At 58.3% G+C, this 15699-nt stretch overlaps 1 protein-coding gene across 2 annotated transcripts in view; it reads left to right on the top strand.

The window, feature by feature from the left end:
• LLGL2 (LLGL scribble cell polarity complex component 2) overlaps positions 1–9878 on the top strand; it is a 33751-nt gene extending 23873 nt beyond the window's left edge. The window contains exons 7-26 of one of the 2 annotated variants that reach the window (XM_079904361.1): positions 719–881; positions 1016–1148; positions 1464–1518; positions 2121–2275; positions 3984–4201; positions 4280–4347; positions 4485–4638; positions 4728–4832; positions 5211–5503; positions 5602–5752; positions 6106–6256; positions 6913–7029; positions 7144–7310; positions 7678–7942; positions 8184–8337; positions 8592–8620; positions 8845–8892; positions 9116–9158; positions 9286–9347; positions 9537–9878. In XM_079904361.1, the coding sequence (XP_079760487.1) occupies positions 719–881; positions 1016–1148; positions 1464–1518; positions 2121–2275; positions 3984–4201; positions 4280–4347; positions 4485–4638; positions 4728–4832; positions 5211–5503; positions 5602–5752; positions 6106–6256; positions 6913–7029; positions 7144–7310; positions 7678–7942; positions 8184–8337; positions 8592–8620; positions 8845–8892; positions 9116–9158; positions 9286–9347; positions 9537–9547 (2542 nt within the window). In that variant the 3' untranslated portion in view covers positions 9548–9878. Of the gene's footprint in view, positions 1–718; positions 882–1015; positions 1149–1463; positions 1519–2120; positions 2276–3983; positions 4348–4484; positions 4639–4727; positions 4833–5210; positions 5504–5601; positions 5753–6105; positions 6257–6912; positions 7030–7143; positions 7311–7677; positions 7943–8183; positions 8338–8591; positions 8893–9115; positions 9159–9285; positions 9348–9536 lie in introns of those variants that run through there. The other variant, XR_013825018.1, reaches the window with a different exon arrangement.
• Positions 9879–15699: the final 5821 nt, after the last annotated feature.

The following is a 15699-nucleotide window of genomic DNA, read 5'->3' as shown; positions in this document are numbered from 1 at the left end:
GTTGGTCTAAATCCTGTTCTAAGTGTAGAGGGTTTGGTTTGGGTTTGAGCGTAGACATGCCCTTGGGATCCAGGCTGTTTCCATTTCCTACTCGCCCTGCTCGGTATTGGCGTTTGGTCCTGTGCCTGCCACCTCACGGTCTTCCGTTGGTGTAGCACCTCCAAACTTCACACCAGCATTCCAGGCCCAGAAAAGGAGGAGGGGGTCAAGGCTCAAGGCCAGGCCAACTGATACAGAGAGTCTTGTTTTGTAGGTCTTAAAAACTTTTTTTTTTTTTCATGAAACACCAACACCTTGCCGAAATGCACTAGGTTTGAATGTACAGTTTAATGGATTCTTGTTAAGTGAGCGTCTCTGCAGCCAACTCTGGGCAAACACAAAATTTTGCCAGGCCCCCAGGGTCCCCCACCTGCCCTTCTCTGTCACAGCTCCCTCCCTCCCCCAGAGGTGACCACCACATCGACTTTTCTGGAAACCACTTCCTTGCTTTTCCTTATAGTCATGCCACCTGCGTTTGCATCCTTAGGGGGTTTTCTCTATCGCTGCCCTGTTCTATGCGTTGCTTCTCTCTCCCCTTGATGACGTGTCCTGGCAGCCTTTCCGCGCTGGCACATTCCGTGCCCGCTGCTTCGGGGATGCCGGGCATGGCTGTGCCACGCTCTCAGCCACGCCCCACCGGTGGACGGTGACGTGGGCTCACGGTGCTCCCCTCGCCCAGGTTGCCAGAGGAGGTCCGCCACAGGCGGGCATTTGAGATGGTGGAGGCTCTGCAGGAACATCCTCGGGACCCCAACCAGATCCTCATTGGCTACAGCCGGGGCCTTGTCGTCATCTGGGACCTACAGGGCAGCTGTGTGCTCTGTCATTTCCTCAGCAGCCAGGTAGGGGTGCCACATGGTTCTCCCAGACCCCACATAACACATCCAGCCCCCATCTGAGGCATGGGGGTGCAGGCGATGGAACCGCACCCCTGATCCCAGCCTTCGCGCACTCTCTCTCCTTTCCCACCGTGAAGCAACTGGAGAACGTCTGCTGGCAGCGGGATGGCCATCTGATTGTCAGCTGCCATTCTGACGGCAGCTACTGCCAGTGGCCCGTGTCCAGTGACACCCTGCAACTGGAGCCCCTGCGCAGCTGTGTGCCTTACGGTCAGTGCTCTGCCCGCCACCTGGGACCGCCTTCCAGTGAGCAAGGCGGTGTCCTCTCTGGCCCCAGTCGGTCTCTCCTGCTTTCAGATGTAGGTGTCCAACTCACAGAAGCAAAACCTGGGGCCCAGAGATGGTGAAGGCTGTGTCCGAAGCCACACAGCGGGTTTTCTGAGACGCACTGTGACTTTCTCTGGGAACTGCTCACAGCGAGACTCCCAAGCCTAGATCTGCTCCGCAGGTTTGCGGGATCTGTGCTGCAGACCCGCGGGCCTCTGAGAGCGGGAGGGCCGTTCAAGGTATTTCCTTTTCTTTTAGGCCCTTTTCCTTGCAAAGCTATTACCAAAATCTTCTGGCTGACCACCAAGCAGGGGTAGGTATCAGTGCTCTGTCCTGTTCCCTTTCTAGAGCTTTCCTGGGGAGCTGGAAAGGCTGCTCAAACCTCTGCCTGGGGGAGATGGTGCCTAGTGACTGCCTTTAGGTCTCATATCCGGGTCTCCAGGGAAGGGAAGGGGGGTGCCGTTCATACCTCTCTCCGACTAATTCCTGAAAACTCATTCCCATTCTTTCCCTTCCACCCTCCTGGAGAGATGATTCAGACCAGCAGGTTCCAAACTCTGTCTTAGGAGCAGACCTGTTTCTTCAAACGGAATCATACAGGGAGACCTGATGTATAAGCAGAAAAGGGGGACAGAGGGCACTCTGGTTGAAACGGGAGTGGTGGCAGAGACTCAGAGCCTGCAGCCTGTGTGCTCCGCTGCTGGCCCCCAAGTTCTCCGGGGCTGTTGAGTTGGGAAGAGACGGGGGTCCGCTCCAGCCCCTCCTGGGAACCTTGAGTGAGCACTTACACTGAGGCCAGCCCTCATGCCAGGCCCTGCTGCAGAGGCCAGTCACAGGGCCACCCCACGGCTGGCTCAGACCTTGGCTTCTGGGGCGGCGTCAGCAGCCCACCCCCTGCTCTTCTGTGCCTGCCAGGTTGCCCTTCACCATCTTCCAGGGCGGCATGCCACGGGCCAGCTATGGGGACCGCCACTGCATCTCAGTGATCCACAATGGCCAGCAGACAGCCTTTGACTTCACCTCCCGTGTCATCGACTTCACTGTCCTCATTGAGGCGAACCCTGAGGCTGGTAGGCGAGCGGGAGTGAGTGTGAAGGGCAGGCCACCAGGAGGTGTGGGGATCCGGCCCACCCCCATCCATAAACAAAGAGGAAGGGCCTGCAGGCGTTCCCAGAGCTGCCACCCCTGAGTCCCTAGGTCCCACTGCACCTCTTCTTTGTGTCCCCAAGGCTGCTCCCTCCCCTTCCCTGCTGGCCTGTGGTTTGTCCTTGCTGGCCACGCCTCCCATCCACCCCAAGCTCTCTTTGCCCTCCCCCAGCTCAGCTGGGACTTGGCCCAAAGGTGGGCAGATCCACACTGTTGGGCTTAACACCCACCTGGCTGAGGCAAAGGGCTCCTGGCCTGGACATGGTGAAGCCCTCCTTGTGGGGTGGGGCCGGTAGCAGTGTGGGCCAGCTGAGCTGGTCTCCTGGAACTCAGCCAGGCCAACAAAGCCCTGAGTCAGCTTTCTAAATTGGGTGACAGGCAAGACCAGAAAGGGCTGGTGTCAAAACCTAGAGAGGAGGCCTGGTGGGAGATCTCCAGGAGGGTGGGCCTCCTCCCTAGATGACTCTGACCTGACAGGCCCGAGGCCTCCAGGTGAGGGAGGCAGGCCTGCTCAGGACACCCTGGGCTGTGTTCTCCCAGCCTCACCAGTGGCCCTTTGGAGGGAGACTCCGAACCTCCTTTTCCTCCTTTCTCAGCCTCTTCTTCCCTCCTCATACCTGACAGCATGGTGGGAGCCAGGGCCAGTTTTTGGTCGATTCTTTTAGGTTTTCTGCATTGATGATCATGTCATCTGTGAACAAAGACGGTTTTACTTCTTTCTTCCCAATCTGTATGCCTTCTATTTCCTTTTCTTGTCTTATTGCATTAGCTAGTACTTGAAAATGAGTGGTGAGAGGAGGCAACCTTGCCTTGTTCCTGATCTCAGTGGGAAAGCTTCACGTTTCTCACCATTAAGTATTACATTAGCCGTAGGTTTTTTGGGTTTTTTTTGTTTTTTTTTTTTTAGCGGTACGCGGGCCTCTCACTGTTGTGGCCTCTTCCGTTGCAGAGCACAGGCTCCGGACACGCAGGCTCAGCAGCCATGGCTCACGGGCCCAGCCGCTCCGCGGCATGTGGGGTCTTCCCGGACCCGGGCACAAACCCGCGTCCCCTGCATCGGCAGGCAGAGTCTCAACCACTGCGCCACCAGGGAAGCCTGCCGTAGGTTTTTTGTAGATATTCTTTATCGAGTTGAGGCAGTTCCCCTCTATTCCTAGTTTACTGAGAGCTTTTTTTTAATCATAAATGGATGTTGGGTTTTGTCAAATAGTTTTTCTGCATCTATCGCTATGATCATGTGATTTTTCTTTTTTTTTTTTTTTTTTGGCCACACCACACGGCTTGTGGGATCTTAGTTCCCCAACCAGGAATTGAACCCGGACCCTTGGCGGTGAGAGCATAGAGTCCTAATCACTGGACTGCCAGGGAGTTCCCGATTTATCTTTTTTAGCCTCTTGATGCAATGGGTTTCATTAATTGTTTTTCGAAAGTTGACGCAGCCTTGCATACCTGGGATAAATCCCACTTAGTCATGGCATATAATTCTTTTTATGCGTTGTTGGATCTGGAGCTTGCTTTTAAAATGTGGGTTCCCTGGCTCCAGCCCTAGAGCCTCAGATTCTACAGGGCCAGGCTGGACAGACTGCTTCCCAGTGGCTCCTGCAGCCCCTGACCCTTGGCCTGTCCCCACAGCCCTTGATGACCCCTATGCCCTGGTAGTGCTGGCTGAGGAGGAGCTGGTCGTGATTGACCTGCAGACGGCTGGTTGGCCGCCGGTCCAGCCTCCCTACCTGGCCTCCCTGCACTGCTCCGCCATCACCTGCTCCCACCATGTCTCCAACATCCCCCTGAAGCTGTGGGAGCGCATCATCGCTGCCGGCAGCCGGCAGAACACACACTTCTCCACCATGGTAGGTCTGGCCCCGGCCCCAGCCCCGCCCCAGCCCAGAGCCAGGCTCGCCCATGAACTTCTCCGTCATCTCCTCCAGGAGTGGCCCATCGACGGTGGCACCAGCCTGGCCCCGGCCCCACCCCAGAGGGACCTGCTGCTCACGGGGTAGGTGACGTTGATCGTACTCTCCTGCCTAGTGGGACGTGTGGGGTGGGAGCAGAGCTCGGGGGGTGTGCGTGCCAGTCCCGGGCTCCTCTGGCCCGGCATCCTTCTCACGGGCGGCAGGCGGGCTCTGCCCACAGGCACGAGGACGGCACAGTGCGGTTCTGGGATGCCTCGGGCGTCTGCTTGCGGCTGCTCTACAAGCTCAGCACGGTACGGGTGTTCCTCACCGACACAGACCCCAGCGAGAGCCTCAGTGCCCAGGGTGAGGACGAGTGGCCCCCCCTCCGCAAGGTGAGGCCCGGAGCCTGGGAACCGGGGAGGGCGGGGATAGGCCAGGCCCAGCACTTAGGGCCCCTCACGGAGCTCTTCTCCCTTGTCAGGTGGGCTCTTTCGACCCCTACAGCGACGATCCCCGGCTGGGCATCCAGAAGATTTTCCTCTGCAGATACAGTGGCTACCTGGCTGTGGCCGGCACGGCAGGGCAGGTAGCGGGCCGGGCTGGGCGTGCGGAGCCGTGGGGAGGGCTGATCAGGTGACTTTGGGCAGCGTCCAGGCCCACGAGCTTGCTTCTCAGTCTTGGGGGGCAGCAGGGCCAGGAACCAGCTTCCTGAGCGCCCCCCTGGTGCATCCCCTGCCCCTGTGGCTCTGATTTCTCCCAGTGAATAGAAGTTCCCTGATCCCATTAGAGGGAGGCCTTTCTCCTCCAGAAATCAGGGTTAAGAGCCAGAGGTTGGGCACTTCTGACCCTTGGCCTTGGCGTGGAGCTTGGGTCCTTTGCCGCCCCTGCCGTTAGGGTCCCTGAGGTCCTGCCGTCCGTCCCTTGGTGCCGGGGGGTGGTTCAGCCCATCTGCCGCCCCGCCCAGGTGCTGGTGCTGGAGCTGAATGACGAGGCGGCGGAGCACGCGGTGGAGCAGGTGGAGGCCGACTTGCTGCAGGACCAGGAGGGCTACCGCTGGAAGGGGCACGAGCGCCTGTGTGCCCGCCCGGGGCCCGTGCACTTCGAGCCCGGCTTCCAGCCCTTTGTGTTGGTGCAGTGCCAGCCCCCGGCTGTGGTCACCTCCTTGGCCCTGCACTCCGAGTGGCGGCTCGTGGCCTTCGGCACCAGCCACGGCTTTGGCCTCTTTGACCACCAGCAGCGGCGGCAGGTCTTTGTCAAGTGAGCAGACCTCCCGGGGTGGCCGGGTCTGGGATTGGTGCCTGGATTGGCAAGGTCCCTCGGGCCCTGGCCACGCTGATGGCCCATCGTCCCCCCAGGTGCACGCTGCACCCCAATGACCAGCTAGCCTTGGAGGGCCCGCTGTCCCGTGTGAAGTCCCTAAAGAAGTCCCTGCGCCAGTCCTTCCGCCGGATACGTCGCAGCCGGGTGTCCAGCAGGAAGCGGCGGCCTGCTGGCCCTCCGGGAGAGGTGAGGCCGGGGCCGGACACGAGCCGGGCAGAGCCCGGAGCAGCCAGCGGCAGGTCCCCACCACCCATCCCTGCCCCGCCTGCTTTGGCCATAGACACGGGCTCTGGGCCACCCCCGACCCCCACCAACCCTGTGACCTCGGATCCGCCGCACTGCTTCTCTGTGCCTCGGCTTCCCTAAGTGTGAAAGGCAGTCATTGTAATGCCTCAGGGCCACGTCCTCAGTCAGTATTACCAGGCAGGCGGTGGCAGGGGCTGTGGCCACTCTTCCCGGAAGGCCCGCTGTTGAGCAATCTGATGCCCCCGGGAAGGAAGGCGAGAGCCCACCCTCAGTCCTGGCCCACTTGACCGCAGGTGCAGGAGGGGAGCAGCAGGGCAGAGAGGACTGGCCTCCAGAACATGGAGCTGGCGCCCGTGCAGCGCAAGATCGAGGCCCGCTCGGCGGAGGACTCCTTCACGGGCTTTGTCCGGACCCTCTACTTCGCTGACACCTACCTGCGGGACAGTGAGTGGCCAGCTTGAGGTGGGGGGCCCTCTGGCGTGAGGGCGTGTCGGAGGCTGCTGGCTGGTGCACCCCTAAGAGGGGTTCCCCCTGTGAGCAAGGGGAGACTGGAGCCCTCGCCCGCCCCTTTCCCTCCCGTGCCTGGGTCTCCGAGTCTGATCGCCCCGGCTTCGTATCCAGGCTCCACCACTCTCTAGAAGTGTGACCTTGGACGTGTCACTTAGCCTTTCTGGGTCTCGCTTCTCCCCCTGTAAAATGGAGGGATAGCTTCCTCCTAGAGTGGCTGCGAGCGTTGGGACGTGCCACGTGCCTGCTGGTACCCAGTAGGCCCTCTAGAAGCTCCCTGGCTGTTTCTCTTCTCCTGCCAGGGCAAGGGTGGGCTGAGGGCTGTCTGCTGCTGTATCTCGAGGGCCGAGCTGTCCCGGGTTTGGGCTCATCTGCTTGGGTCTCTGGGTCGTCAGAGAGCCTTCCCAGCCTTTTTCGTCTACACCCAGGAGGTAGGCAGGGCCCACAGCAGCTCCATTTTACAGAGGAAGAAATTGAGGTTTATGAAAGTTTGCTGACTTGACCTTAGAGTCACACAGGTAGTGAGCCAGGTCTCCTGGCTCCCCCTGACCCCCAGAGCCAGGGGTTAGATGTAAACCTTTGCCTCCTGGCAGGCTCCCGCCACTGCCCCTCGCTGTGGGCTGGCACCAACGGAGGTACCGTCTACGCCTTTGCCCTGCGCGTGCCCCCCGCCGAGCGGAGGATGGATGAGCCGGTGCGGGCGGAGCAGGGTGAGTGCCGGCCGGGGGGAGAGCGCTTGTCTGCCTCGGCTGGGAGCGGGAGGGTGTGTCCGGCCTCGTGCTGCGCCCGACCACCGGCCCCATCGCCTCCCTCCGTCCCCGCAGCCAAGGAGATCCAGCTGATGCACCGAGCGCCTGTGGTGGGGATCCTGGTGCTGGACGGACACAGCGTGCCCCTTCCCGAGCCCCTGGAGGTGGCCCACGACCTGTCAAAGAGCCCCGACATGCAGGGAAGCCACCAGCTGCTTGTCGTGTCGGAGGAGCAGTTCAAGGTGCCTTATGGGAGGAGCTGGGGTCCCCCGGGAATCCCTGGCACAAACGATAATGGCTGGGACTCACTTAACGTTGTTTGTAGTTGCTGTGTGAGGGCTGCAGAGGCACAGGAAAGAAGCAGGGTCTTGATGGAGCCCCGGACCCCAGGGTCAGTGGTGGGGACACTGAAGCAGGACCTATGTCTGGGTAAGGGACAGAAAACACAGACAGGGACTGGCGTCCTCGCAGTCTGAGTGCAGCGACCACACATCTGAGGGCCAGGCCCAGCGGCAGCCTCGGGCAGGGAAGCGGGAAGTCCTCGTTTGACTGGACGAAGCTCTGCAAACTGGTCTGGCTTCAGGCGTGACCGGCTGCCCTGTGCCCTAGGTGTTCACGCTGCCCAAGGTCAGCGCCAGGCTGAAGCTGAAGCTGACCGCCCTGGAGGGCTCGCGGGTGCGGCGGGTCAGCGCGGCCCGCTTCGGCAGCTGTCGAGCCGAGGACTACGGGGAGCACCACCTGGCTGTCCTCACCAACCTGGGCGACATCCAGGTGGTCTCGCTGCCCCTGCTCAAGCCCCAGGTGCGGTACAGCTGCATCCGCCGGGAGGACGTCAGCGGCATCGCCTCCTGCGTCTTCACCAAATATGGCCAAGGTGTGCAGGCGGTGGGCACGTCGGGACCTCTGCCCGCAGGGCTGCGTTTGGGGCTCCTGCTCTGCTGCGAGGGCTGCTGGGAAGGGCAGTCGGGGGTATTCCGGTCAAGGCCAGGCTCCTCAGGCAGAGAACTTTGGGAGCCTCTGGCCCCTAAGCCCCCCTGGGGGGGCAGCTCTGTTGGCAGCCACAAGGTCCGGGAGACTCAGGCTGGCCTCACCTGCCAGGCTTCTCCACCCCCCAGGTTTCTACCTGATCTCACCCTCCGAGTTTGAGCGCTTCTCTCTCTCCACCAAGTGGCTGGTTGAGCCCCGGTGCCTGGTGGATTCAGCAGAAACGAAGAACCACAGCCGTCTCCGCGACAGATCGGGCCCTGAAAAGGCCTCGTGCCGAGCCAGGTGGGTAAGAGGCCAGGTGGCCTTTGCTCCAGCCCCTCCTCACCCCACCTTCCCTGGGGTGCCCCCTGGGGGCTGGTCAGAGTCCCCTTCCCCCGTGAACTCAGCCCACCCTCCCAGCTCTGCCTCCTTGCCCCGCTTTGTATGCCCCACCCTCCCACGCAAGTTGGTCAGTCGACCTCATTCTTCACGGGACCAGGGCTTTCCGGAACGGGGAGCCTAGTGGCCCCCCCATCCTTACTGTCTCTTCTCCACAGGAATTCAGGGAGCCAGAGTGATGGAGAGGGTAAGACAGGCCTCTCGGGGGCCAGGGGCGTGTGGGGGCCGAGGCGTTGTGAGCACACCTGGGGAGGGAAGGGGATCCCAGGTGAGCAGGTGGTGTTCGGGCTGGGAGTCGAAACAGCTTCCCTTCCAGTCCTGGGCTCAGGCTTCAGCAACCCCACCCCCAGAAGCAGGGAGCTGGGGCAGAGGAGGGCCCAAGGCTCACCTGGCCTGGCCTCTGCCTTCCAGAGAGGAGGTCGGGCCCCGTGATGGAGCACGCTCTGCTCAATGACGAGAGTGAGTCAGGGCAGGTGCTGGTGGGCTGGCTGGCAGGGGGGATGTGCGGGGCGGAGGGTGGGAGCGTGCTTGGAAGGCCAGGGTGGGAACGAGGGCCGTTTTCCTGAAGGAGGGCAGTCCCGTTCACCCCATCAGTAGAAGGGGCAGAAAGGGGGGTGTCTGGCCCAGCCCCAGCTTGCCTCACCACGCCTCTGCTCCCCACCCCTGCCCCCCTGCCCCGCAGGAGTCCTGAAGGAGATCCAGAGCACGCTGGAGGGAGACCGAGGGTGAGTGACTCTCAGGCTTGCAGGGCTGGGCCCCTGGTGCCGGGAGACGTTCCAGGGGAGCTCTGGGAATGAGGGTCCTTGTCTGCAGCCCCCGTGGACGGTGACGGCCCTGTCTTTGCCCATGCAGGAGCTGTGGTGATTGGCGTTCTCCGCGAGTGGCCGTGGGGTACAGCCTCAGCAATGGGGGAGGTAGGGGCTCTGGGTGCTGCTGCACGGTGGGGTGGGGCACGCTCCTGGGGAGGGATAGGAGGGACAGGAGCCCCCGTCCCCGCTCCCCAAGGCCCTTAGGCCTATCCCAGCCCTGACACACACCCCCACTTGCCTGAAAACCTCCATGTCTGGGCTCAGGCGGGTGACTGAGGCCCCCGTCCCGCCCAGGGTGCTCCTGAGTCGCTGTGGCTCTGTCTCCTTCTGCACGACGAACACACACTACTGACGGCTCTTCCTGGGGGCACTGCCCCACCTGGAGAGGCCCGTGCACTGGGCCGTGCAGGGGCTGGGGGCACCCCCAGTGCCCACCCTGCTGCTGCTCCTGGCCTTGGGAGAGGAGGGACCCCAGGCCCCTGGGGCTCTCCCTCCTCGGGCCTTGACCCTCTCGGTCCTTTTGTCAATGTTGCACAGTTTTTATCCCCGTCTCCCCGCTTTTTGTAGTGGGCTGGGTTTTAAATTATAAATGTTAACTGCCTCTGGGTGAAAAAGTTTTTAATAAACACCTTATTACCTCTTCACTGGACTGGCCCAACGACTTTACTTTTTTAATTGTGCAGAGATTTTCCACGTAAATAGGAATGATCGTTAGCTGGTTCCTTGCCTTTGCCCCTCGGGTCCATCCCCTGGACCAGGCTGGTGTTCAGGAGAATCTGTTTTTTAAGCTATTTGAATCAGATCAAACTGTATCTGGTCGTGTCCGAACGCTATATGCCTTCTCTCTTTGGGAATAAATGGTGAAAGTTAACTGAATTGAGTCTGACTGCATCCCCGGGTGGGGGGCAGTGGGAGGCCCCTAGCTGCCCCTGGCTGGCCTTCCCTTGCTGTTAGGAGGGGAAGATGTACACAGTATCTCGGGCCCGATGGCTTCTTCCGGACTTCAGGGGAGGACTGTGGGGTGCTGCTGAGGCGTGGGGGGCAGTTAAGGTCTTTGTAAGCCCGGGGTTTGATTCAACTTGGGCTACATCTTTATTCACCTGTCTTCACTGAGCACCAGCTATATGCCAGGTGCTTGGGGTTCAGAGGTGGCCAAGACAATGTGATCCCTGCCCTCATGGGGTCCTTACAAGTGCAGGAAGTGTTAAGATGAGGGACATCTCGGGGCTTGTGAGAAATGTGCCTGGGGAGGTGACGTTAAGTGTGACGGGAGAGGTGACCAGGAGCTGGCTGGGCAGACTGTTCTGTGCAGAGGACTGGGGGCGGGGAGGTACAGCAGCACGAGAGGGAGTGTTCTGCTCTCCGTAGAACGAGTGAAGAGCTGAGGGTGGCTAGCAGGAAATGAGCTGAAAATGCCAGGGCCAGTCCAGGAGCCTCGTGAGGGCGAGGGCACCGCCACGGGCTGCAGGAACCCACCCTGGCCTGAGTGCGGAAAGGGCCTGTTGGAAGGACACGGATTACTCGGGGAGCAGAGGAGGAGCTGAGGCCCAGGTCCCAGGACGGACACACCGTGGGAGCATCCTCCGCACCCGCCCTCCGGCCCAGCACGTCCAGCTCAAGAGTCGCTGCGTTTTGGAACTTGGACCACTCGAGCATCCCTTGTTTCTCCTTAGAGGAATAGTGGGGGCTTACTGAGATGGAGCCCCAAGAGCCGCGAGGAGCGGGAGGGACAGCTCCCCAAAGGAAGAAAATGCTGTCCCGGGAAGAAGTGGAGAAAGGATGCTGGGCAGATAAAGACAAAGCCACGGGCGTGGGGGAGGTGGGGAGAACTGCACCCTCTGCAAGACAGTCTGGACTCCATCCTGAGACAGCGGAAGCCTTTGAAGGACGTTTTTCTTCTGCCGCGCTGCGTGGCACGTGGGATCTTAGTTCCCAGACAAGGGATCGAACCCACGCCCCCTGCAATGGAAGTGCTGGACCGCCAGGGAAGTCGCATCTGGAGGGCTTTAAGCAGGGAAGTTCCATGAGATTTATTCTTCTAAAGATTACTGTAGCTTCAACTGCAGCTACAGCAACTGAGTGCCACTCAGGCAAATTACTTACCTGCTCTGCATCAGCTTCTCCTGGGAAATGGGATAACAGTATTCCCTCGTGATCTGTTGCCAGGTTCCTATGAGACCTCGAGGTCAATGGGCTAATGATGGGGGAGGCCCTCTGTCAGGGTCAGGGAGAACATCTTAGAGTTTGATGCATCGGATGTCTTCTCTAACTCGGGTTGGCACTGGGGTCCTCAGTCTGTGGGTCAGAGGATCCTGCGCCAAAAGTGGGTACCAAGGAAGGAGTGGGAACATCACACCCAGAGAGCTGGGCTCCCCACCTAGGGAGACAGGTATGGTTTTGTGACTGCCAGTTTAGGGGGGCTTCCATGTCTTTTATCCAGTTGGCCTAAATTACCTCACACTAATGGACAAGCGACACGAAGCTTCCTGCCAAGAAACCAAGACTTGAAGATCACGGTAACGATGCAAACGCCAACAAATGAGAAGAAAACGGCAGAGCCAATACCTCCATGGCTTCGTGGCTGCCGCAATGATCCAGCTAATCGGCTCGAACAAGAAGTCAACAAGCGCACACACGCACCTGAAAATACCAAGAGGGCTCTTTGAAAGTGGATTTACCCCGCGCACATTAAGGACGAGATTTGCCTTAAGTACACTGTGCTCTGAAGCGTTAGCTTACATTGGTGGTTCAAATAGTTCAGAAGAAAAGTTCTCATATTAGGAGTGTGAGACCAGCCATTTTTATGGATAGGCGTGCTCTAGAAAGAGATTGACGGAAGCTGGGCTGGCCCCGAGGGAGAAGTGGGGTGTCCAGGGAGAGGTGATGGGAGTGGTGAAACGGACGTATTGAGAGGTTGAGTTGACCAGGATGGCTGCTAGATAGACCGGTGAGTGAGTGGGAGGGGTCACTGCCAATTCCAAAGGCCCTGGAGGGGGCTTCCCTGGTGGCGCAGTGGTTGAGAGTCCGCCTGCCGATGCAGGGGACACGGGTTCGTGCCCCGGTCTGGGAAGATCCCACGTGCCACGGAGCAGCTGGGCCTGTGAGCCATGGCCTCCGAGCCTGCGCGTCCGGAGCCTGTGCTCCGCAACGGGAGAGGCCAGAACAGTGAGAGGCCCGCGTACCGCAAAAAAAAAAACAAAAAAAACAAAGGCCCTGGAGACGTACCACAGGCAGCCAGTCTGGAGACTTAAATCTGAGGGCCTTCGGCATCCAGAGGTGGAAGACAGTGTTCACCTACATCTGAAAGTCGGGCGGATCCAACCCTCCATCACTGGCTTTGCCTGTGACCGGCTGTGTGACCTTGGATAGATGACCTCACTCCTGCGCCTTTGTTTACTTATCTCCAAAATGGGCTGTGATAACAGGGCCGACCTCAGAGGACTGAAAGGATTAAATGAGAATCTGTAACATCCCACAGCAGCTGGCTCCCAGTAAACACCCAACCAAAGGAGGTGAAAGTTACTGTGAGGTGGGTGAGGCCAGGAGAGGAGGAGATGGATCAGGAGGGAGGGAAGGAGTGTGGAGTGGAGTCAGAAGAGGGCTTGCACAGACCGGAGGAGGAGCTCACAGTCCTCGTGAGCAAAGCAGATGAAGGAATGAGTGGGAAGGAGGAGGCAAAGGGGAGAACTGGGCTTGGGGCTGGGGCCCCTCTGCCCTGCTATCAGGTTTGTCCAGGGGAGTTCCCCAGAGATTGTTGGAAATCACACAGCCAGGAAGTGGGACGGGGAGGGACCAAGCCTGTCTGGTTCTGAAGCCAATTCTCAGCAGAAGTGTCATGGAGCAGAATAGCGGGACCCGGGCTTCCCTGGTGGCGCAGTGGTTAAGAATCCACCTGCCAATGCAGGAGACATGGGTTTGAGCCCTGGTCCGGGAAGATCCCACATGCCGTGGAGCAACTAAGCCCGTGCACCACAACTAGTGAGCCTGTGCTCTAGAGCCCGCAAGCCAAAACTAGTGAGCCCACGTGCCACAACTACTGAAGCCTGCGTGCCGATAGCCCATGCTCTGCGCCAAGAGAAGCCACGACAATGAGAAGCCCGCGCACCGCAACGAAGAGTAGCCCCCGCTCGCCATAGAGAAAGCCCGCGTGCAGCAACGAAGACCCAATGCAGCCAATAAATTAATTAATTAATTAAAGAAAAAGAATAGCGGAACCCTTGAATTGGGTCCCCAATTTCTCACTTACTGGCTGTGTGTCCTTAAGCCACTTACCCTCTCAGAGCCGTTTCCCCATCTGTGAAATGAGACCATATCTCCCTCCTAGGGTTTTGGGGGGTTTGAATGAGATGAAGCTTGGGAAGAGAACTAACTGAGACTCAGAGGATCAGAAGTGGCCACGCCCACGGAGCTGAGTGAGATCCGAGCTCTGTCCTGGATCAACCAGAGGGAGAGGAGGGCAGGGGAGAAGGTAGGAGATTAGAGACAGGTGTGGAGCTCTCCCTCTGCCCCCAGAGCTCACAGGACACATTGTAATGGGCTGGACAAATGGAAGTTCTGTGTGTAGCTGATGGTAGCTCCTCACACATGTTCTTTTGCCAGGTCTTGGGAGCCAGACTGCCTGAGTGGGCATCCCACTTCTTTTTTTTTTTTTTTATATATAATAATATATTTATTTTTGGCCGCGCTGTGCAGCTTGTGGGATCTTAGTTCCCCAACCAGGGATTGAACCCAGGCCCTCAGCAGTGAAAGCACAGAGTCCTAACCGCTGGACCACCAGGGAATTCCTGGCATTCCAGTTCTGACACTCAGCTGTGTGCCTCAGTCTTATCGTCCATAAAATGGGAATCCTTACAGCACCAACCTCTCAGAGTGCTTTCAAGAATTAAGTGAATTCAGGGAATTCCCTGGCGGTCCAGCGGTTAGGACTCCGTGCCTTCACTGCTGAGGGCCTGGGTTCAATCCCTGGCTGGGGAACTAAGATCCCACAGGCCACAGGGCGTGGCCAAAAAGAAAAAAAAAAATTAAGTGTAGTGCTTAGAACAGTACCTAGCACATCATCATCATCATTATTATTAGTCCAGGGCAAAACAGTGAGCTCTTTCTCTGTTATCTTTTAAATTGTAAAACGCATACAGAATAGCACAAGTCGTAGGAGTACAACCTGATACACCTCCACCAACTGAACAAACAGTATCACCCGTGGAGGCTCCCTTGTGACCCTTCTAGTCACTACCAACCTCCCACCCCCCACCCCAGGCACGACTCTATAACTAGCTCAGTTTCCTCTTTTCGTACTTGATGTAAATAGACTCATACAGTGACTCTATAACTCTTTCTGGCTTCTTCACTCACCATTACGTTTGTGAAATAACCCATGTATGTTGCCGACAGCGCTGTGTAATTATCCACTGTGTGAATACATCACCCCACTTCCTGCTTTCTGCAGGTGAAACAAGCCCTATGAGTCTCATCGCCCTTTGCCTTGGTCAGTATTGGTGGTGGGGAAGCACAGCTTACAGACTTTCACAAAGGCACCAGTTTTATGAGCTCCATGGTAACTGATGTTACCCATGAGCTTGTGTTCCTTTGGGACAGCCGCTTCCTTCACTAGAAGGCTGCTTCCTTGGCAAAGGCCAAGTCACTTTCAACTCCTTGCTCAAACCAGGCCTCTGGGCTGTGAGTGGCCCTCCTGGGTAACGTGAGTGCTTGCAGCAGCTCCACACGGGTCTGAGGCTGGCTCCAGGAGATGTGCAGAGAGGTGGGTACAAGGCAGGTACAAGCCAGCTGGAGAGCATACCAAGGAAAGGGCCACAATCTGGAATGTTACCTCCCCCACTCTGATTCCGGGCAGGGCTGCTGGTGAGGAGAGGCCAGAGTGAGTGGTCAGCAGGGGCACGGAGGCCTGCGGGGCAGGCCACAGGCTCTGGCTGGAGATCTCATCTGACTCCATCTTGGGTGCCCCGGAGCCTACCCTGCAGCAGCTGCCTTGCCCTGGGGCCATCCAAAAAGGGCTCATGAATCCTGCCTGGGTTTAACTACAGTATAACCATCAAGAAAGAGATCCGCATCAATAAAAAGATGGGTAAAGAATGAGAAAAGACAGGTCTCAGGAAAAAGAAAAAAAGGCTGTAAGATGGAGGAAAGCTGCTTATTTTCACAGAGAAATGAATTTAAAAGACACTGAGATTTGTCACGTTTCAGAGTGGCAAAAATGTTAGGTAACACCATGCCTCAGTGCCATGTTAAAATGGGTGGTCTCCTATCTTGTTTGTGGGAGTGTAAATTGATACAGCCTCCGTGGAGGAAAATTTGGAGCACTCCAAATTACAAATACACATACCCTATGGCCCAGCAGTTCTACTTCTAGGAATTGATTCTGCTTGGACACAGGTGGAGTCAATGTTGTTTGTAACTGAAGCAAAAGCTGAGCTGAAGGCGTCCTCCGTTTCAGATATAA

Source organism: Stenella coeruleoalba, assembly GCF_951394435.1.
Source record: "Stenella coeruleoalba genome assembly, chromosome: 19".
NCBI lineage: Eukaryota > Metazoa > Chordata > Mammalia > Artiodactyla > Delphinidae > Stenella > Stenella coeruleoalba.
This window is presented reverse-complemented; position numbering and strand designations above follow the sequence as displayed.